Raw genomic sequence first — 23,582 nt, forward strand, 5'->3', positions numbered from 1 at the left:
TCCTAAGAATTTTATTCTTACCAGTGTGTTGTAAATATTCCATTTGTCCGTTGCTAGTATATAGAAATGCAACTGATTTTTGTTGACTTTGTATCCTGTAACTTTGCTGAATTTATTTAGTGTGTGTGTATGTGTGTGTGTGTCTGGTCTTTTTAGGGTTTTCTACATATAAAATCAGGTCATACGAACAGAGATAACTTTACATTTTCCCTTCCAATTTGGATCCATTTTATTTCCTTTTCTTGCCTAATAGCTCTGGCTAGAACTTCTAGGACTATATTGAATAGAAGTGAAGGCAGACTTCCTTGTCTTGTTCCTGAGCTTAGAGGTAAAGCTTTCAACTTTTTACCATTGAGTATGATGTCTGTGGGGTTTTTGTATATGGCTTTATCATGCTGAAAATTTTTCTTCCATTCCTGCTTTATGGAGTGTTTTATCATGAAAGGGTGTTGAATTTTGTCAAATGCTTTTTCTGATTTAATTGAGATGATCAAGTGGGGTTTTCCTCTTCATTCTGTTACTGTGTTATATTACACTGATTTTTGTATGTTGAACCATCCTTATATCCCACTTGGTCATGGTGTGTAATCCTTTTAATAGGTTGATGAATTCAGTGCTAGTATTTTATTGAGAATTTTTGCATCGATACGCATAAAGGATATTGATCTGTAGTTTTATTTCCTTGAAGTTCTTTGTCTGCTTTTGATTTCAGAGTAATGCTGGCCCGTAAATGAGTAAAACGTGATCCTTCCTCTTCAACTTTTTGGAAGAGTTTGAGGATTGGTGTTAATTTTTCTTATGTGTTTGGTAGAATTCATCAGTGAAGCCATCTGGTCCAGGGCTTTTCTTTGTTGGTAGGCTTTTTGATTACTGATTCAGTCTCCTTGCTATTTAGTGATCTGTTGAGATTGTCTTCCTTTTTGTTCGGTTTTGGTAGATTATGTATTTCTAGGAATTTGTCTGCCTCCTCTAGGTTGGCTGTTTGTTGGCATATAATTTGTTCTTAGTATTCTCTTCTATTCCTGTTTATATCTGTAAAATTTACACTAATGCCCCCACTTACATTTCTGATTTTAGTAATTTGAGTCTTTTTTTTCTCTTTTTCTTAGCCAGTGTAACTAAAGTTTTGCCAATTTTGTTGCTCTTTTCAAGGAACCAATTTTGGGATATTTTATTTTCTCCAGTTTTTTTTCTCTGTTTATCTCTGCTTTAATCTTTATTGCTTTAATACTTCTGACAGAGGCAAGGAACTTTGAGTTTAGTTTGAGTAAAGTTTAAGAACTTTAGTTTTCACAATTACTGATTTGAGCTCTTTCTCCTGTTTTTAATGTATGCATATATAGCTGTAGATTTCTTTCTTAGCACTGCTTTCACTGCTTCCCGTAGGCTTTGGTATGTTGTGTTTTCATTCTCTTTTGTCTCAAGGCATTTTCTAATTTCCCTTATGATTTCTTCTTTGACCTACTGGTTGGTTAAGAGTATGTAGTTTAATTTCCACGTATTTGTGAATTTTCCATTTTTCCTTCTGTTAGTGATTTTTAGTTTCATTTCATTGTGATTGGAAACAATATTTTATATAAGTCTTTTAAAATTAAGAACTTTTTTGGTGGCCTGTCATATGGTCTGTCCTGGAGAATGTTCCATGTGCACTTGAGAAAAGTGTATATTCTGATGTTCTTGGGTGGGGTTTTATTTTATATGTCTGTTAGGTCCAGTTGGTTTATAGTATCATTCACATCCTTTATTTCCTTGTTGATCTTCTGTGTGGTTCTCTTCATTATTGAAAGTGGAGTATTGATGCCTTCAACTGTTATAGTAGAACTATCTAATTCTCCCTTAAATTCTGACAATGTTTGCTTCTTATATTTGGAGGGCTCTGATTTTTGTTCCATATATATTTATAATTATTATATCTTCTTGGTGAATTGACCCTTTTATCAATATTCAGTGTCTTTTGTCAGTTATGAGTTTTGACTTCGTCTTTTCTCTAATAGAGGCACACCACATTTTCTTTGATAAAGGCACACCACATTTTATTGCACTTCACTTTATTGTGCTTTACAGATACTGTATTTCTTACAGCGAAGATTTGTGGCAACCCTGTGTTGAACAAGTCTGTTGACACCATTTTTTCCACATTTGCTCGCTTGGTGTCTGATTCCCATTTTGGTACTTCCCACAGTACTTCAGACTTTTTCATTATTACTACACTTGTTATGGTCATCAGTGATCTTTAATGTTACCATTGCAAATAGATCATGACTTGCTCTTACAATGTTTAGCATTTTTTAACAATAAAGTATTTTTAACTTTGTATTACTGTATTCAGTGTATATACATTGTTGTTTAGACATAATGCTGTTGCACACTTACTAGACTACAGTATAGTGTAAACATAACTTTTAATGCACTGGGAAACCAGACAGTTGATGAGACTCACTTTATTGGACTGCCCGCTTCATTGTGGTGATCTGGAACCAAACCCGCAGTCTCCCCGAGATGTGCCTGTATTTGTGTCACCATCTCAGCTCTCTTTTGGTAACTGTTTGTGTGGAATATCTTTCTCCATCCTTTAACTTTCAACATATTTGTGCCTTTAGATCTAAAATGACTGTCTTTCAGAGCACTATATAGTTGGATCTTGTCTTTTCATCTGTGCTGCCAATCTCTGCCTTTTGAATGGAGAGTTTTATTCACTTATATTGAAATTTCCTTACTAATGATGAAGGACTTTTGCCATTTTGCTGTTTGTTTTCTGTGTGTCTTATAGCTTTATCATCCCGCATTTCTTTGGTTAGAAGCCTTCTTTTGTGTTTAGTTGACTTTTTTGCAGTGACACATTTGGATTTCCTTTTGTGTATATGCTTTAGATATTTTCCTTGTGGTTACAATGGGAGTTTTGTCTTTTTATGATTGCTTAAATCTTTAAAAGTCACCTTTACTATTTTATGAACATGCAGGAACTTTTTCACATTAAAGGATGCTGTAGCTCGTATGTCGACACACTGACCTAGCTTAAAAATGAGAACTGATTTTAGAGTTCTTCCCTTAAACTCCTGGTAATTCACATGAACAAATCCCCACAAGGAAAATTGGTTCTGCTGCCTTTGTATCTCCTGTAAGAATACAAGTAACTTGTTAGTACTTCCTGATGATTATTTTGTTGATTTGGCTCATTGTAAGTGCAGATCATATTGCATTAGCTTTCACAAAAACTGCTTTCTCACCATCATGGTTTTGACTTGATTTTCAAAGGCCCTTAACTTTAATCTACATTTGGGCAGTGCTGGTTAGCCTCTTTGATGGGTCCCTTTCCTCACAGTCATCTCCTGTATGAAGAAAATTACCATTTAAAGACTCACCCAAACTGCCTGGATCTAGTTGCATGTGTATGTTCACATCACATATTTTTAAAGATAAGTGGTTATCTTATCTGTTGTCCTCATGAGAGAAACAGACATCTTAGCTTTTATGTTCTGGCTGATGAATATGGTATAATGGTAAGCTATATGACTTTTGTATATCCAACATTAGTAAATAATTCAGTGTAACAGTAAGGTAGTTTTCAGATATTTTTTTGAGAAATCTGGGAATTAATAATTTTACCCTTCACACACCAGAAATTAACACAACATTGTGAACTGACTATACTTCAATAAAAAATTTTTTTACCCTTTACTTACAGTTTAAGATATTATGTTATTATTCCATGGATTCCTCATTAATATCATGATTGTATATGACCATATACAGACTTTATTATAGCTGATCTCTTCTATCTTTAATTTTAAAGGACTTTTTGAATTGCCAGATGGTCAGTTGGGTTATGAAGTTAGTTTAGCCAGCCAGCCTTCCAACCTGCGTTTATTTATTGATTTAACTTTTACCATATGAGGTACTGTGTTTGCTGTGAAGATATAAAACTGGATGAAACAGTCTCTGCCCTAAAGGATGTTATAATCACTTAGGTGAGGTGATATGTATGCAAATGAGGCAAATACAGGATTGACTATGACAATAACCATTTGAGACAGAAAACAAAGTGCCTTCTTATTAAATATCCAAGTTACTTACAGTGGGCAGCATCAAGTATGGAGCAAGTAGATTTTGGGGTAGGTAGATTTTAGAAGGTAGAAATGTTCATTGAGGTTGTAATTCCAGACAGGCAATAGAATGAACAAAGGTAATAAACCAGAGGTACTTGGACCACAAGAAGTGGTGGAAGAGAGAACGGAGAGAAATGAGCCAGGAAAGGTAGCTTAAAGCTAGAACTCGAAGACCTTTCAAGTAAAGACTTTAGAAAAGACTTTTCAATTGAGACTTTATGGTACAGGCATCAGGGAGTTGTGAAAGGTGTTAATACTACAGAAAGATGTGATCAGCGCTGTGCTTTCACTGGGGCATGGAGGCTAGTTAGGAGGCCACATCCATAGTCAAGGTGGGAAACCAGGAAGGTCTGAACCAAAGCTGTGACAGGGAGGAGAAAGAAGAGCTGTGGAGACAGACCCCACAGGCTTGGTGACTAATCAGGGTGTGAAGTAACAGAGAATGAGTTAGAGGTACCGGCAGTTTTGGGCCTGGCACACTTAGAAAATGAAAATTGAACAGATAAAAGGAGAAAGTATTGAGTTATTCTGGGTATAGTGAGTTCCTCAAGCAGTGGTAAATGCCAGGAGTTCAGCAGTGGATTCACCACAAGTAGGCTGTGCTTCTTGTTGACCTATGGACGTAACCTCAGTTTGTTTCTAGACTTTTTTTTTAATTTGAAAACTTCTCGAACTTGAGAAATAAAAAGCAACTATACAAAGGCTGTTTCACTGTTTCACATAAGTACAAATCAGTACTTGATGCAAAGATGTAGTTAGCAAGAAAGCCTTTTAGCCTTCTTACTTTCTCTTTGGTACGCTTCCTCCCAACACCTTTACCCGCTGTCCAGTACAGTGTCTATCAGCCACATGTCGCTGGTGAGCACTTATAATGCGGCCAGTTTGAAATGTACTATAGTTAGTTATAAAAATACATCCCAGTTTTCAAAGACTTGGTATGAAATAAAGAATGTAAAACAGCTCATTAATAATGTTTTATATTGATTACATGTTAAAATACTTCGGATATTATTTCAGGGCTCCCCAGCACCACCCACATGTCAGGTGATTTGCTAGGACCCAACACATTCATCCTCACAGCGAAGATTATTACAGTGAGAGGACTAGCAAGGGAACAAGACTGTCTGAGTCTGGAGAAATCCTTTCACGGGCTTCCTTATGCTCTCCCCCTCCCAAGAGGGGCACACTAGAGGGGTTCATTTCTCCAGCAACAAAAAATGTGGTAACATACAGTGTTTCTGCCCAGAAAAGCCCATTTAGAGACTCAGCGCCCAAGGTTTTTATTGGTGGCTGTTCACATAGGCACTCTCAGCCTTGCATGTACCAAAATTTTAGACTCACAGAAGGAGAGCAAGTATTTGGCATAAATGACACTGTTAACACAAACTCGGCACCATGAACCACCCTTATCAGTCAGGGAAAGGGGAGAAGCCAAGTTCCCAGATGCCAGCCAAGAGCCAGTTTTGCACGCAGATCCTTCCGAAGGAGCAGCCTTGGTCCTGCTGTATTAACTCTCTCTGCACAGATACATTAGGTTAAATAAACTGTTAGTAAAGTTAATTGCACCTGGTCCTTTTTAAAGACTTTCATACGGCTACTTGCTCACATTATATTTATTTTGGGCAGGAGTTATCTAAATCTTACATGAAAAATTCTTCTGTAATGTGTGTTAGTTAAGTTATATTCTCTAAAACGCTAACGATTTCTCTTTAGTACAAACCTGAAAAATAAACGTGAAAAGCCTCTTGCAAGTGGTATCTTTACCCTAATCACTAAATGCCAGACCAACTGAAGGCTGCAGTAAACTTAGCTGCATATCCCAAATTTAGCTTTATTACCCAAGAACAAAGAGAAAACCATCCCTCCAAAAAATGTGATTAAAATAAAAAATTTCATAAATTTTTGTAAAACAAAAATCCCAGTTTGAAAATCTCCTTTGATAAGCACATTTGAGAGCTCCAAACAGTACATTTTTACATGCTTATCATTAATTCAGATTGTTCAACTCTTTCTTTTGTTCTTCTCTAAGCTGTTCATGATTTGTACTTATTATGATTTCATCCATTAAAACAATATTTCTGAAGAGATTTATATAAATGAACTAATTCTGCATGAGAGATTCACTTCATATCATACCCATTGTAGATTGCAGATGTGACTAAAATAGTATAACTTGGCTGAAGTGAATGATACAGAATAGCAATCAGAATATGTTTGACTTCTTCGCAAGCACTGAATACTAATGTATGCCTCACCCTTTAAGAAAGGAAATGGTTTTAGGAAAATAATTTCTAGGACTTGAATTGTGAAAGCAGCAGAAGATATTTTTGTTAGAATAAATCCATAATGTGATTTTCAGTGACATACTGCCCTACGGGCTCCCTGCAGGCTTAGTTGAAGGATAGAACCATCTTTCAGCATCATTGCCACATCTCATTAGAAGTAGAGGGGAGCTGAAATCCTAACCCCGTCTTCTTTCCCGCACCATGACCCAGGAGTGGGTAAAGTGGGAAAGTAGAAAGAACTCAGGCTAGAAGAAGAGAGCAGTTCATAACTGGCAGTATTTTTGCTATTATCTTTGTCCCTTATAGCCATTTTATATAGTTTTAAATTGAAGCATGTCATTAGCATCCCCTGTCAATAACTGAGACTTTGAGTCTCATTATAAACAGCCTTGCTTCTTCACTGAAAATCCATGAATCTTAATACATTTGTAATTATAAATATAGCTCACATTTCTACAACACGAAGTCTGACAATACCAGTGCTGCTTCCTAATTGCTTTAGATTATAATGTGGAGAACAGTTATAAAGAACTCTGCAGTAAAAACTAAGGGTGTTTTCACTCACCATTCAATCAATAAGAAACACTGAGCAAAAGACCTCTCTTTTTGCCACTTTTGAAGCTTTGAAGAGCCATCAAAGTGTGGTCACATAATATTCTGCTGATAAACTTTAAGAGCTATTGATAGTTTGACTCAGAAAGTCAGAATACCTAGAATCCACAGGGTTGTTTATAACATCACTCACCCTGTCTTGAAAATAGCTTCTCTACCCTGTATCCCCACTTGTGAACTGGATAGAATAAGTAAAATTAAGATTCAGCATATGATATAGTAATATAGGATATAATAGAGTTATGTTATGATATGTAAACAAAACTCCAGTTTTTAAAAATGAGGAATTCAAAAATGCTATTTATTCTGTAGGACATTTGTTATATTTTAAACTGCACACATTTGTGTAATATAATTTTATGATATATACACAACTGAAGTGGGTACACTAGCTAATTCTGTACTTGAATAAAATACCACCATACATCTTCATGGGCTTTTCTGTTCTCAACCTAACAGCTTATTTATGTAACTAATACTTATTGTCCTTATGATGAGCTTTGAAACCATTAAGCATTTTTTAAGAATTATACAAAATATGAAGTTACATGGTATATATTCCATTTATCTTTACTGTTGAAAATAATTTTTTAATTTCAAAGAGTGTTTTTTTTCCCTCTTTTTCTTGTGGTAAAATCAGCATTACATAAAGTGTGCTATTTTAACCACTTTTAAGTGTATAGTTCTCCAGTGGCATCAGGTACGTTCACAGTGTTGTATTGCCATCACCACCTTTCATCCCTAGAACGTTTTCATCGTCTCAGATTGAAACTGTGTACCCATTAAATGCTAATTGCTCCTTTTTCTCTCACACCATTCCCTGATAATGTCTGTTCTACTTTCTGTCTCTATGATTTTGGCTACTCTAAGTATCTCATGTAAATGAAATGATACAATATTTGTCCCTTAGTGTCTTGGCTTATTTCACTTAGCATAGTGTTGTCAAGTTTCATCCATGATGTAGCATGTAACAGAATTTCATTCTGACTTTTAAGGCTGCATAATACTCCGTTGGATGTATAAGCACATTGTGATTATCCATTCATCCATCAACAGACACTTGGGCTGCTTCCATTTTTTGGCTCTTGCACATAATGCTGCTATGAACAGCAAGCGTCTGTTCGAGTTTCTGCTTTCAGTGCTTGTGAGCATATATCTAGAAGGGGAATTGCTAGAGCTTATGGTAATGGACATCAGTTTTTGATGTACTATTTACCGTAGCCACTACACCACCTTACATTCCTACCAGCAGTGCACAAGGGTCCCAGTGTCTCCACATCGTCACTAACATTTTCTTGTAACATTCTGAATAGGTGTACCAGGCTATATACTAGTTGTATAAGAACCATGGGAAATACAGTTTATCCCTGAGTATCGGGTTTGAACTGCCCAGGTCCGCTTGTAACTGGTATAACACGACAGTGTTACACGACGCATACTTGGTTGACTCCGAAGATGAGGGTCTGCAGCTACAGAGAGCCTACTCCAGGACCCAAGCATCTGCGCTCCTGGTACCTGCAGCGGGTCCTGAAACCAGTCCCCTGCAGGTACCAAGGGATGATCGTATATTCATACTGTCATTACGCTAAAAACAATCTTTGGTGCCCAGCCTAAGTACAAGTTTATGAGTCGGCATCACACGATAGCTTATTGTTTGCATAGTACAGAGTGGATTCATAGAAAGGCCTTTGAGGTAAAATATTGACTCTGTAAGAGTAAATGTAAAATAAATCAAGATTTATCATCTGTATGCTTTCTGTTCTCAGCAACAAAGTTTTCTTTTTTCCTACAGCTCCCTGCACAGGCAGCACTTTCTTTTGCCATAGCAACATGTGCATCAATAACTCTTTAGTCTGTAATGGCGTTCAGAACTGTGCGTACCCTTGGGATGAAAATCACTGCAAAGGTGAGTCCACAGGTGAAGGCCAACTTTTTTGAGAGAAGAGTGGCCATTGCCTTTCATGAAGAATGTAAAATGTCTTTTGCTACAACTGTGCTTGGCATAACTGCTTTGGCAGGAATGAATACATATAAAATGTTCTCTTAAATGGATCACAGGCCTCTGGAATGTGGTAAAAGCAAAGAAAAATACTTATTCTCAACAAGAGTATTTTTGTAAGATTATGTTTTTTATCTTAAATTGTTCAACAGTAAGTCATGGTATTTCCTGCCCTTATTTTCTCAGTCATTTCTGCTGTAAAGATACCTTATTCTCAAAATAATTTAGAATGTAACCTAGGGTTTTGTTATTTTTAAATTATATGGAAATGCTGTTTAATAAAAATCAACTGATAGGTTCAGTCTTACAATTTAAAAACAGACTCATTATAAGGACTACTTTTTTTTTATTCCATAAACTTCCTATGCTATATTTCCAGTGTATACTCTCTGAAAGATAAATATGGCTTGTGGTAATACTAATTGAATATCTACAAACTGGTTATTACATCTCTGTTTCAGTAGTAAAGTTTTATTCTCCCAAGAGTTCAGTGAAAGTTTAATGTAATCTGATACGGCTATTTTAAGTACTTGAGATGAAGTTATTTTCAGGTGATCATTCAAAAACAGACCATGATAGCATACCTGAGTGGGTTAGTCAGATCATTTTAGAAGTTCTCTCTTGCTTAAGGCCAGCAGTAGAAATACTGTGGGTTTACCCACACCTACCGCAGAGCAGAAAGCTGAACTTGATAGAACAAGAGTATTTTGTTTTGGTATTTTCTGTAATCATGTGTTACTTTGATTTGCAAACTGTATGCATTCATCTGCCTTCTCAGTAAAGAACCAAGTCCTTTTCTTTTTTTGTAATCTGTCTAGCTGTGTTATGATTGGTTAGTTTAACTAGAAGTCATAGGATTATTTTGTGTTTAAAAACCTAATTTAAAATTGCATTATCTGTATTGTATTTGACCCAGTGTTCTGCTTTACGTAAAAATACTTTTACCAGTTTGTGACCGGACTCTAATGAATTTTAAAAGTCTCATAGTTTTCTTTTCTCTTTCTGCAGAAAAGAAAAAAGCAGGACTATTTGAACAAATCACTAAAACTCACGGAACAATTATTGGCATTACGTCAGGAATTGTCTTGGTCCTTCTCATTATTTCTATTTTAGTGCAAGTGAAGCAGCCTCGAAAAAAGGTCATGGGTTGCAAAACTGCTTTTAATAAAACTGGATTCCAAGAAGTGTTTGATCCTCCTCATTATGAACTGTTTTCACTGAGAGACAAAGAGATCTCTGCAGACCTGGCCGACCTGTCGGAGGAGCTGGACAACTACCAGAAGACGCGGCGCTCCTCCACTGCCTCCCGGTGCATCCACGACCACCACTGCGGGTCGCAGGCCCCCAGCGTCAAACAAAGCAGGACCAACCTCAGTTCCATGGAACTTCCCTTCCGAAATGATTTTGCACAACCACAGCCAATGAAAACATTTAATAGCACCTTCAAAAAGAGTAGCTACACTTTCAAACAGGCGCACGAGTGCCCTGAACAGGCCCTAGAAGACAGAGTAATGGAGGAGATCCCCTGTGAGATTTATGTCAGGGGGCGAGAAGACTCTGCACAAGCATCCATATCCATCGATTTCTAATCTTCTACTGAAGGTGACCCTGATTATTAAGTGTGTACGGGCGCAGCCCGCAGAGCACCATGCTGCTCTCAGCAGCCAGCCCTCTTCTCCTGTCAAAACTGGAAAGACCATCATTTCCCATTAACCTATTGTAATGGTGAAGTTTTTATTATCTCAGGCAGTCTATATATGTTAACCCAACCGAGGAACTTAACTCCATTCAGTAAAAAAAAAAAAAAAAAAAGAGCATCTATTGTTCAGTGTCACACACACAAAGGCCCAGTCGCACAGCATGAGGAGGCGCGGCAGCGCTGCCCAGGCTCGAGCTGCCCGCGGGCCTCAGCAAAGGAAGGCGCTTCTGGCAGACACAGCTCTGTCAGTGTTTTGGTCCCATGATAAGTTTAAAAGCAAGATTTTTCTTCGCATTCCTTTTATTTTCTCTCCTCTAAATTTAAATTGTTTTAGAAACCAGTAAGTTTGCCATTGCAGTTTCTTACATAAGTATTAAACAGTTAATGTATCACACATATTTCAATATAGGCATTGTTCTGGGATTTGTCAAAATACTACTAGTTACTGTGGTAAGTGCCAGGTAAGACCCAGAGTTGTGTTTCATCCATCTGTTTCTTCTTGACTAGTTTCTTTACTGCTGTCTTTTAATTACTGGATCCTTTGTCCTTATTTTCTGTGATACGATTTAGCACCTTTAAGTCATATTTTGTCTTAGTATATTATACTAGAAAGTTTCATAATCCTGGGATGTAGGCACCATTGCCAGTTATGACTAAAACTTGAAAAAGATTAAAACTTTTAGAATTTCTTTGAAATTTCCCAAATTTCATCACATTCAGCAATAGCCCATTCATTCCTGTGAGCAGAAAGTCATTTAACTCATTTGGGAGGAAGCCTATAATCACATTTTCTTTCCAGTGTTTCTCATCATTAGATCTGTGTTTCCTATTATTTTTATAAAAAGATCCTTTCACTCCCTTTGTATTGATTTATCTCATGGTGTATGGTAAGCAAGGTTATATGGGAGCTAAAGGAAAATGCCTAAGAAACTGTATAAGCCTTTAGATTGCTTCTTACTTGGGACAATACATTTTTCTAATTCTTATGAGGAATAACAATTTTCACTTTTTTTTAAACTGCATTTTTGACCTTATGTTTTTTTTATGGTATATAAACAATAATTTATAAACATGATATAAAAACTCATTGTTTTTTTAGACTTTTGATATTATTTGATACTGTACAAAACTTTATTAAATCAAGATTAAAGACCTACACGGCAGATTCCTCAGTGTTCACGTTAGCGGCTTTGTATACAAATATGCTGTGATGGAACTGTGTGCTCTAATTTATTGTGAAGACCTTGGTAATGTATACATAAGCTTCTGTTTCCTTTTGTTATTGCACTTAGTTTATGATAAGTTTTTCTCTGTGATATTTATTGTTCTAAATCACTACACAAATCTGATATTAAAATACACACTGTTACATGATTCTTCAATCATGTTATTTATGGCACTGAGATTTTGGATCTTTAGATATATATGGAAGGGAATCTATTTATCAAATTACAACAAATACAGACATGCCATTTAAAAGAGATAAATTCTCGTTTTCTATATTTTTTGTAGTTCCCAATGAAATGTGAAATAGAAGTTTCACTGAATTTTGTTAATTCTTTTAAATATCACATCTATATGTTTCTCAGATTAATGAAAACTGTGACCTTAAGTATACTACTTCTTCAGAATGTTTCTTATATCACACTTCTTTTAAAGTATATAATATCCAGGAGATAGGAAAATCTACACATAATATAGTCATGATTTAAGTTTTTTTTACGGCATAATTTCCTGTTTCAAAAATACAATTTGGGAAGGTAAAAAGACTTAATGAATGTAGTATTCAATGAACTAATAAACCAGAGCCAGATTAGACAGCTAAATTCTTTCAAAAGCTGTTATTTAAATAGGCATTTTAGTAGGTAACGTGCCAGCCAGCATTTGAACATAGTAAATCCTTAATGTAGTAATAACTGTGATCTCATTCTTCATGATGATGAAAGGAAAGTTACCATATCTTCTGTGTAAAATCGTATCTGTTATAAAGACAACTGTTAAATCCATTTCTAACATCTAGATTATAGTAGAAAATAATACAATATGCTTAACTGGCCACTTGTTTTTATTTTTATTTTTGAAATTTGTATCCTACTTTCTTTTAAAAGGGCGTGAAGAGGCCTACAAAATGTAAAGCCTTTAAAGAAGACATTTAACATTAAAACAGCACAGAAGTACATGGTTTCAGGCAACTGAGCAAGTTGGACAACAAATTTGGTTCTAAATTTTCTTGCTGCTAAAACAAATGGTTTTGTATTTCAAAACAGAAAATTCAAAAACTTGTCACAAGAGGCTGGTTTTTTCTTAAACTAAAGAGAGGATTACATTGGACATCTCCGTGAATGTAAAGAAAATGCAAAATACAAAGGAAGGTCATAATAATAAATCTTAACCCAATGAAGGCACATCTTACTGTGATGTGGGAACACTGGTTTCTGATCAGTTTATCTGCCGGGGTAGAGCTAAAGATCCAGGTGATCGACAGCTAAGCCAGCCTGGGACTGCCGCATAGGATATGCCTTCACTGAACCCTTGATGGGTGTCAGATCTCCTTTATCTCTTAATTGAACGTTTGGCAGTGTGCTACAGGAGGAGAAGAGAATGAAACCAACAAACTTCAGGCATTGTTACCAGCATAATGCTAATTGTATATACTCTCTCATCTTTGAAGTCAGTGTGAAAACTTTGCAAATTGTTTACTAATGTGAAAGCCATAAATTTAGTAATTTAAGATAAAACTTAGCCATCTTGTGGAAATTATTACACCCTTCACAGAGAGTATAGTACCCAGTGTTAAACACAGAGAGAAAAAATGTAGATCTAGAGGAAGAAGATCTTCAATTCAGGAGCAGCATTAAGTCCACCTGTGCAGGACTGTCATCATCACCGTCCCTCTGTGACATCCCTGATCCCAAAATTAACACAAGATGTCAACCCCCAGGTGCCGTCACATGGCAGGAAACCTCTAATCCCAACATCAAAAGCACTATTATGAGTGAAGTTCTATGTACCTTTTGTGAAGGGAAACACTCACTCCAAAGGTTTAACAAAAAGCAAAGGATTTTCCCACATTTCAAACCACAAAGAGATCAAAAACATTCCTTTGACTTAACAGCTTTTGTCAGTGTCTTTGTCATGTTTCAGATGATGATTAGGCATTAAAAGAACCTCCTAAATGTCTTCTGAACGTCTTTATAGCTCTGCTGTTGTCTGATGAGGATACCTTCTTGTTTCAGGAGCGCCTCAGCTGATGAGGCAGGACAGGAAAAGCCTAGTTGTGATTACAGGAGTAATTTCCAGCCAGAGAAGAGTATGCTCTCTTGCAAAATGGTGTCTGCTATGTTGTTCATAATCAGAAGGAACCTTGGGATTTGGGGGGGGGGGGTTAAGATTCAAGAAGGATGATCTGGTCCAGTTTTATTAATGACAAGACTGAAGCCTAGAGAAGAGAAGTGAGCGCCCACATCTCAGAGCTAGTCCAGCGCCCCTTCCTTGCTTCCTGCTGTCTCCCGCTTTAGCCGGCTACGTCTTTGGAAAGCTGTCTTTCTAAACAGCAACCCAGATGTTTCACGAAAGCTTATTAATCACTCTCATTTAAAATGTAATTTATTCTACAATAATTCTTTTTCAAAGCATTATGTTTTACTTTGTTATTCTACAATTTTGTTGCCATAATTTCTTGGCACCTGCAAACTCTGTGAGACAATTACTGTGAATTCTTAATAAACAATTAACAATTTGTAGCCTTGACACTAGACAGAAAGAACTTTCAGTGTTTTGCTTTTGTGATCTTTTTGAAATCTAAAGGAAACAATGTATACTCTAGAAATTAAACACTTGTGTGCTGTATCTCTTGAGTTTGGAGAATGATTTGAGTTCTGAGCCATTAAAATGACAAGTTGACCTCGCATATCATTTTAGCTTTCTGCAAAATCAGTTATCCATGTTTTATGTACTTCTACTAACAGCAGATTCATCATTCTGAATTTGCTTTTCTTTGGCAACTTTTCCATATATTTCTGTGATTGGTTTAATGGCTACAAAAGTCCAGGAAATTAATGACTGGGGTGCACATTTATTATGTACATTCTTGAGTATATTTTTTGAAGCAATGATTTTTCTTTTAGAGACGAATGTCCAGACCATATAAGACTTTTCATGTGTTTAATCCTGAATTTGATACTTTACGGTAAAGAAGTTGACCCTTGAACTGGAAATACAACTCGTGTTTTGATTCCCTTGCTTACTGAAATTTCTAAAGTCTTTAGAATTGGCAAAGAATCTTAATTTCCTTCCAGGGCAAAGTTGGCATTTTCTGTCCAGTTGCTTACAAAGTGAAATAGTCGTAGTTATGATAAAAATAAAAGCATCCTCAGGCTTTTAGACCATTTTAAGTTTTCAAACTAATCTTCAAATGAAAACGAATATATGTATGTATATGCATGGCTGGGACATTGTGCTGTACACCAGAAATTGACACATTGTAATTGACTGTACTTCAGTAAAATTTTTTTAAAATAAATCTTCAAGTGAAGAACTTGAAGAAAAAAGATACATTTAGCCTTAGGTTGCCTGCAGGATCCAGGTGCTGCCTCAGGTGACTGGAGTGGCTATGAGGTCTTCAACAGAGAGACTGTCAGAACACGCTGTCCTTTTGAGGTGCAGAATGCGTTGGTCACAGCCACAGCTTAGGAGTAGATCTCATGAAAGGTGTACCCTGATGAGAAAGCAAAGGAAGGCAAAAACTTGCTTTACAATCGCACAGATCAAGAAGCAAAAAAGAGAAGGGAAGAAAGGTAACTACCACTGGTCTGTCTCCACAAATAGTTACAGAGTAGTTTTACTTCTTGTGTTATTTAGGATCAAGAAACGGCCTTTATCTGAACGTGCTCTCACCTTCCAAGCTCTGTCATACTCTGTAACATCTGGTGCCACCGGGCTGTGGAGCTGGTACATTCTTCATTGAAACATTTTGAGTACCTGCTGATTGCCAAGAGGAATTTCCATCAAAAATCTAGGTGTTGAGCCATGCTTTCCAAATCTTGTTTTGTTCTTCTGTTGGTGACTGTCCTGTTAAATGGTGTTTCGGTGAAGTATTCACAAATTTTGAACCAAAAGATGTGAATCATAGGGGAGTTCCTGCTATACCTTTTGAGTTATTTTATCAGTCTGTTAGGTGTTAACACTGCAGAAGACAACTGAGCTCTCAAAATGTGCACAACTAGCAGATAGTGATCTTGTTGCAACTGACTCAAATGTATGGCCCCTGCCTTTAACATTCATGGTCTTAATGCGATCTTACTTCCTCAGTCATCAGTTTTTAATGTAAAAAAAAAAAGAATAAAGCTTGTGGTAGGAGGCTTCGAAGATGGCTCCCAGCAACTCCTGCCCTCTGATATTCACAACCCCATACCAGCCCTGCCCTTGAGTGTGGGCTGGACCCCTGCTTATTATGAACACTGAATATGGCCAAAATGACACGTCTCTTCTGAGATTAGGTGACAGAAGGACTCTGTTTTCTATTTTGCTTGCCCACTAGTACTCGGGTGCCTTCCTGCTGTGATGGAAGCCAGTGGCCACATTCTGCGATGCTCTGTTGAGAGGCCACTGTAACAAGAAACCGGTATTTCCAGCCTACAGCTAACATGGCACAGAGGCCCCAAGTCCAAAAACCTTCAAATAACTGAATCCTGTCAGCAACACATGAGCAGATTGGGAAGGGGGTCCTCCCCCCACCTAGAGTCTTGAGATAACCATAGATAACAGCCTGATTGTAGCTTGTGAGGGACCTTGAGCCACACCTAGATTACTGACTCAGAAACTGAAGATAACGTATGTTGTTTTAAGTGACAATTTAGAGGTAATTTGTCATGCAGTCATAATAGGAAGCTAGAAAAGACAATGGCATATTCAATTTCACTCCTTGGGCAAAAGTATTAGTGGAATCTAACATGGCTTATGTTTGCAGGAAAAATGATCAATGCAATGGGCACATCTTGAACCTGGCAGCATGGAATGAGGACAGCCGGTCCCTCTTGCAGGAGTACCTGTCAGCTATCTTAGCATCCCTAGCCACAAAGAAAAACTTACTAAATCCATTCTCTCTCAAGTAGGGCAAAAGATACTGAAATTTGATTCTGCATTTGAAATGTAAAGTAGATTACAATTAAATCCTAACTCTTATTTTTATTGAAGTATAGTTGATTTACAATGTTGTGTTAGCTTCAGGTGTACAACAAAGTGATTCAGTTTTATGTGTTTGTGTGTGTATTCTTTTTCAGATTCTTTTCCATTATAGGTTATTAGAAGATATTGAATATAGTTCCCTATGCTATTCAGTAGGTCATTGTTGTTTATCTATTTTATATATAATAGTGTGTATCTATTAATTCCAAACTCCTAATTTATCCCATTCCCCTACCTTTCCACTTTGATAACCATAGTTTGTTTTCTATGTCCATGACTGTTATTTCCAGTTTGTAAATAACTTCATTTGTCTTTTTTTTTTAAGATTCCACATATAAGTGATACCATATAATATTTATCTTTCTCTGTCTGACTTAACCTTGCTTAGAATGATATTCTTTAAATCCATCCATGTTGCTGCAAATGGCATTATTTTATTCTTTTTTATGGCTGAGTAATATTCCATTGTATAAATATACCACAGCTTCTTTATCCAGTCATCTGTCGATGGACATTTAGGTTGTTTCCATGTCTTGGCTATTGTAAATAGTGCTGCTATGAACACAGTGTGCACATACCTTTTCGAGTTATGAGTTTTCTCCCAATATATGCCCAGGACTGAGATTACTGGATCATATGGTAACTTTAGTTTTTTTAAGGAACTTCCATACTGTTTTCCACAGTGGCTGCACTAGTTTACATTCCCACCAACAGTGTAGGAGGGTTCTTTTTTCTCCACACCCGCTCCAGCATTTCTTATTTGGAGACATTTTAATGATGGCCATTCTCACTGCTATAAGGTGATACCTCATTATAGTTTTGATTTGCATTTCTCTAATAATGAGCAATAGTGAGCATCTTTTCACATACCTGTTGGCCATCTGTATGTCTTCCTTGGAGAAATGTCTATTTAGATCTTCTGTCCATTTTTTGATTGTTTTTTTTTTTTTAAGCTGTAGGAGCTATTTGTATATTCTAAAAATTAATCCCTTGTTGTTCTCATCATTTGCAAATATTTTCTCCCAGTCAGTAGGTTGTCTTCTTGGTTTTGTTTTGTTTATAGTTTCCTTTGTTATGCAAAAGCTTTTAAGTTTAATTTGGTCCCATTTGTTTATTTTTGCTTTTATTTCCATTACGCTAGGAGCTGGTTTGAAAAAAATATTGCTGTGATTTGTGTTGGAGTGTTCTTTTTGGAATGTTCTCCAAAGCTGTCCTCATTTCTTTTCATTCTTTTTTATTTTTTCTTTTCCGTGGGTAGTGATTTCCACTACTGTATCTTCCAGCTCACTGATTTGTTCTGCGTCGTTTAGTCTACTATTGGTTCATTCAAGTGTATTTTTTATTTCAGTTATTGTATTCTTCAACTCTGTTTTGTTGTTCTTTGTATTTTTTAACTCTGTTAAAGACTTCTAACTTCTCCATCTGTGCATCCACCCTCCTCCTTATGATCATTATTCTGAACTCTTTCTCAGGTAGATTGCCTGTCTCCACATGACTTAGTTCCTCTTTGGGGATTTTATCTTCTTTGTCTGGAACATATTCCTCTGCTGCCTCATTTTGTCTAAATTCTATTTATATTTTTATGTATGTGGTAGGTTGGTTATGTTCCTTGGCCTTGGAGAAGTGGCCTCTGTAGGAGACGTCCTGTGCATCCGAGAAGTGCACTCCCCTCTCTTCACTCAAGGGCCAGTTGGTCCCAGGGTAGAATCTGGCCTGTGTTAGTGGACTCGTTCCACAGGCTGCAGGATCATAGTTTTCTTGCTTCTGGTGTCTGCCCTTTGGTGGGTGACGCTGGTTCAGAGGCTTGAGCAGGCTTCCTGGTGGGACAGGCCGGTGCCTGCCGACTGGTGTGTAGAGCTGGATCCTGCCCCTCTGGTGGGAAGAGCTGTGTCTAGAGGCTTGTCTAGAGGGGCTGTGGGCTCAGGAAGCCTTTAGGTAGCCTGTCTCCTCATGAAGGGGACTGTGTCCTCACCCAGTTAGTTGTTTCACTGGTGGCTACAGGTTGTTGGCTGGGGCCAGGTTTTGATGCTAATGACCCAAGCAAGATGTTAGCCTCAGGGAGAGTTCATGCAGATGAATACTCCCTGTTATGTCCACCACCAGCTTTTATGTCCCCACCACAGCTGCCCCCCCACCTCCCAAGGAGATGCTGCAAGACCAGCAGGTAGGTCTGGCCCAGGTGCCTATGAAGTTACTGCTTTGGCCCTTGGTCCTGGTGCACATGAGATTTTGTGTGCACCCTTTAAGAGTGAAGACCCTCCAGTCCTGTAGAGCTCTGCAGTTATGCCCCACTGGCCATCAAAGCCAGATGTTCTGGGGGCTCCTCTTCCTGCTGATGAACCCCTGGTCTGGGAAGCCTAGTGTGGGGCTCAGAACTCTCGCTCCTCTGGGGGAACATCTGCAGTATAGTTATTCTCCAGTCTGTGGGTTGCCCACTCAGGGGATACATTATTTGATTACATCTTGTGTGTGCCCCTCCTAATGTCTCATTGTGGTTCCTTCTTTATGTCTTTAGATATAGAAGATCTGTTTTGGTAGGTTCCAGTCTTTGTTATCAATGGTTGCTCAGCAGTTAGTTGTGATTTTGTTGTGATTGTGAGCGGAGGTGAACTCTAGGTCCTTCTACTCCGCCATCTTTAAATCCTAACTCTTGAATAATGCCTCTTTTAAGTCACTCACCAAGTCTCCTTTAGGTAAGATGAAATAATCTAAAAATGAATAAAGGGTAAAACTCTATATGATATTGCCATAATTCAGTCAAAATCTTTTGTATGTCCAATCACATTAACATTCAGTTCCTAGACTGCAGAGCTAGTTACAGATCTACCATTATTCTGCTTGAAAAGGTGATTCTTGGGACAACTGACTAAGAAAGCAATGGAACCCTGCCCCCTCCCCCCCAAAAAAGGTGGAGGGGACTGCACTGAGAAAAGAAATAGAAGCCTTTTGTATCCAGAACCAGCCTTCTTCCAAAATGAGAAATGTAGCCAGAACGTTTCTACACAGAGATTTTTCTATAGTGATGAAAAATAGACTTCCTGGAAGGGAACACTTTTTTTTTTTTTTTTGCTTTGCTTTGGTCAAAATGATCGAAAGACCCACTCTGCAAAGTTTTTTTCTTTCTGAAATTGTTTTCAGCAGCTGGCTGACGGCCACAGCTACCTGCTATACAGATAAAATTGTATTTTTAACTGTATCTGTGTATAACTTTTTTTCTTTGAATTTGAAGCCACTCTTGCTGATGCTGTTTTGCCCTGTGGGTATAATTGTGTCCTTTCTCCTTTTCTAATGTGACTCCGTCAGACCTTGGCCTCTAGATTAGTACCTGGTACTTTGGAAGCTCCACCTTGTACTCTGATCTCTGCAAGAGAAGCACCAAGTAAATGTCTAGTCTTCCCATCCGGCTGTTTTTAATTACTAGATGGCAGTCAGTGACTGCGTTGCTGGAACCGTTTCAGTTCTCTGCAGGATTCGGAGAAGTGCTGTCTTTCCACTAGGGGCCTTGTAGATATCCCCCCTGTCATGTTAAGATAAGCAGACCCACACACGCACCATCTGAAAACCCTCCTGTCCTGCTATTGCTACCTCCTTTCTTGAGGATCCAGTGTTTTGTTTTGTTTTCCCACTACCCACAAATGCTCACAGATCTTTTAAGGAAATACTACCACAGCAAACTAGGTTCCCTGCAGAAACTCCCATAATTTGTCAGTGAAAATGAGGGAACTCCCCTGACTGGAGCAGGTCAGTGGTAGGCTGAGAGGAGTACAGGGAAACTGCCTTTATCAAAAGCCACGTCTTAAGGATGTGCCAGGGGATGCTTCTGTTTTAAGCTGACAGTCTCACCTCTCCACCCTAGAAAAACAGCTCACCTGGCTTCCCTTCATCAGGTAGGCGAAGAAAGTGAGTGCACACTTTTTAATTGCAAGTTGACATAAATCCACAATCCAAGAGCACTGATTTGTTGGACTGTAATCTACACTTTAACACACTGAGCTGCATTTGCCAGCATGCCAGATGTGCAAAGTCGGAATTTAATGATGACATTTCAGTGGCAGCCCCAGAATTAAGTACAGTACCATCATCGAATGCTAATGTGCCAGTAGCAAGAAAACAAAAGGACAGAAACAGCTTCTTTCTTGGTTACCTTTTTTGTCTCTTTCTTAGAGACAGAGAAACTGAAAGCAATGAATTATTTCATGGAAACTTCATCTCAAAGAAACTCCAATCAAAAAAAGCAACCTATGATAGTTTTTGCTATATTCACGGCACTTTTTCAATAAATCAAAGGTTAAGTTCATTTTTAACACTTTAAAATATTAATTTTACTGCCTATTTATAACGTTTGTGTTTTTCCTGAAGATTTTATCAGGCATTTTTACTTTCTGAAAATAATTGTTTACGTCAGAAGTATCGTGAAAGAATTTCCATGTGATAACATATTTTCTGCTTCTCATGAGTTGCAAAATGAAGCTCCATTTTCTTTTAAATAGAAGGGAAAGGGAAAAAGTATAATTTAAAAAAAATTAGCTTTATCCTAAAGAATGAGATTTCTCAAACTTGGCACTATTAGCATTTTGGATGGTGATGCTTTGTTATGGGGGAAACGTCCTGTGCATTGTAGGACGTTTGGCAGCATCCCTGGCCTCAACCCACTAGATCCAATAGAACCACCCACTTGTGACAACAAAACATTGTCTCCAGATATGGCCAAATGTTCCCCAGGGGGAGGGGAGTCAGAATCAGGCCAGGGGAGAACCACTGCTATAAAGAGATTAAAAGGGTTTTCTAAAAATAACCAAAAGCTGTTGAATTCTATTCTAAAGGTATACTCAGCCATAAAAAAAGAATGAAAGTTTGCCATTTGCAACAATGTGGATGGACCTGGAGGGTATTATGCTTAGTGAAATAAGTCAGACAGAGAAAGACAAATACTCTGTGTTATCACTTATATGTGGAATCTAAAAAATAAAACAACTGAATATACCAAAACCAAAACAGACTTGCAGATACAGAGAACAAACTAGTGGTTACTAGTGGGGAGAGGGAGGGAAGGGGCAAGATAGGGGTAGGGGGTTAAGAGGTGCAAACCACTGTGTATGAAATAAATAAGCTACAAGGATATACTGTACAATACAGGGAATGTAGCCCATATTTATAACAACTTTAAATGGAGTATAATCTACAAAAACATTGACTCACTATGTTGTACACATGAAGCTAATATGATACTGTAAGTCAACCATGCTTCAATTTAAAGAAAAAAGAAAGAAATACTTCAGACTTTTGAAAAGATACAAATATTGAGTACCCCGGTACCCAGACCACTACTAGCCCCTCGCTGTTTCATTTCCCTCCTTCGTTCATCCTTCAGATGTCCTGAATTTGGTGTTTATGCATACCATGTACATATTAGTTAGAAATTACATATTCTACATCTGACGTTTGTGGTTGACATTCACATTTTCTCATGCGTGCATGCGTCTAAAACTAATACTTCTACTCTCTTCCTGAGCAGACCAAGAATCTGCCTCACCTCCAGTCACCCCTTTTCCATCTTGCATGTTATTTCAGTTCTTACTTGTTTTTTTTTGGGGGGGGGGGTTGAGGGGGATAATTAGATTTACTTATTTTTCTTTTAATTTAATGGAGGTACTGGGGATTGAACCCAGGTTTACAACTTTATTCATCTTTACCAAGGCCCAGCATTTGGTTTATTTGATTTTCTCTGTTATTTGTCCACTTTTCTATTTTATTGATTTCTACTTCTACAGTTTTATTTTTTTCTTTCTACTTAATTTGGGTTTGTTTCGTTATTTTTGTAGCTTCTAAAGGTGAAAGCTGAGATAATTGGCTTTAGACTTTTCTATTATTAGCAATGTTTCTATTACTTATTTCTAATTTAATTCCTTTGTGGTTAAAAACACATCTTACATGATCTCTGTCATTTTAATTTATTAAAAGTCATTCTGTGACCCACCATATAGTCCCTCTTGGTAAACATTTTATGTGAAGTTTAAAAGAATATATGTTTTATAGTTGTGTGTAGTATTCTAAATCTTAAAAGCACTCAGAAAAAGAGGCTCATTATGTACATATATAAGTAATGTTTTAAACAAATATCATGAGATGGTTGATAGTCTTAATGCATTATTTACATGTTCTATGTATCTGTTGCTTTTCAATCATTTATTAAGAGAGGTGTTTTGAAATCTCAAGCTGTAACTGGAGACTCACCTATTTCTCCCTTCAGCTCTGTCAGTTTTTACGTCATTTATTTTGACATTCTGTTACAAGCATACTCGTTTAAGATTGTCTTCTTGTTGAATCATTATAAAATTACCCACTTTATGCCTGACAACATAAACATTGTAGACCTGTACATTGTAATCCTGAAAATGTGGACCATTTACATGTTAATGTCATTATTGATATGGTTAGGTTTAATTTACCATCTTGCTATTTGTTTCCTATGTGTCCCATCTGTCCCATCTGTTCCTTTTTTCTTTTTTCCTTTCCCTGACTTCTTTTGTATTAGGGTTTTTTTCAATTATTCCATTTTATCTTGACTTAATGGCTTATTAAGCTTTGCTTCTTTTTTAAGTGGTTTGCTCTAGGGTTTTCAATATACATACTTAACACAGCCTACCTTCAAATACTTTATTTTACTTCTAATATAATATCAGAAACTTACACGA

General features: G+C 37.2%; 1 protein-coding gene across 2 annotated transcripts in view; it reads left to right on the forward strand.

The window, feature by feature from the left end:
- Positions 1 to 14,550, forward strand: part of NETO2 (neuropilin and tolloid like 2) — a 53,155-nt gene extending 38,605 nt beyond the window's left edge. For both annotated transcript variants that reach the window (XM_074370807.1, XM_074370808.1), the window contains exons 8-9: positions 8,796 to 8,909; positions 10,011 to 14,550. In XM_074370807.1, coding sequence (XP_074226908.1) covers positions 8,796 to 8,909; positions 10,011 to 10,591 — 695 coding nt within the window. In that variant the 3' untranslated portion in view covers positions 10,592 to 14,550. The remainder of the gene's footprint in view (positions 1 to 8,795; positions 8,910 to 10,010) is intronic.
- Positions 14,551 to 23,582: the final 9,032 nt, after the last annotated feature.

The sequence above is a fragment of the Camelus bactrianus genome, chromosome 9 (genome assembly GCF_048773025.1).
Source record: "Camelus bactrianus isolate YW-2024 breed Bactrian camel chromosome 9, ASM4877302v1, whole genome shotgun sequence".
In the NCBI taxonomy this organism is placed as follows: domain Eukaryota; kingdom Metazoa; phylum Chordata; class Mammalia; order Artiodactyla; family Camelidae; genus Camelus; species Camelus bactrianus.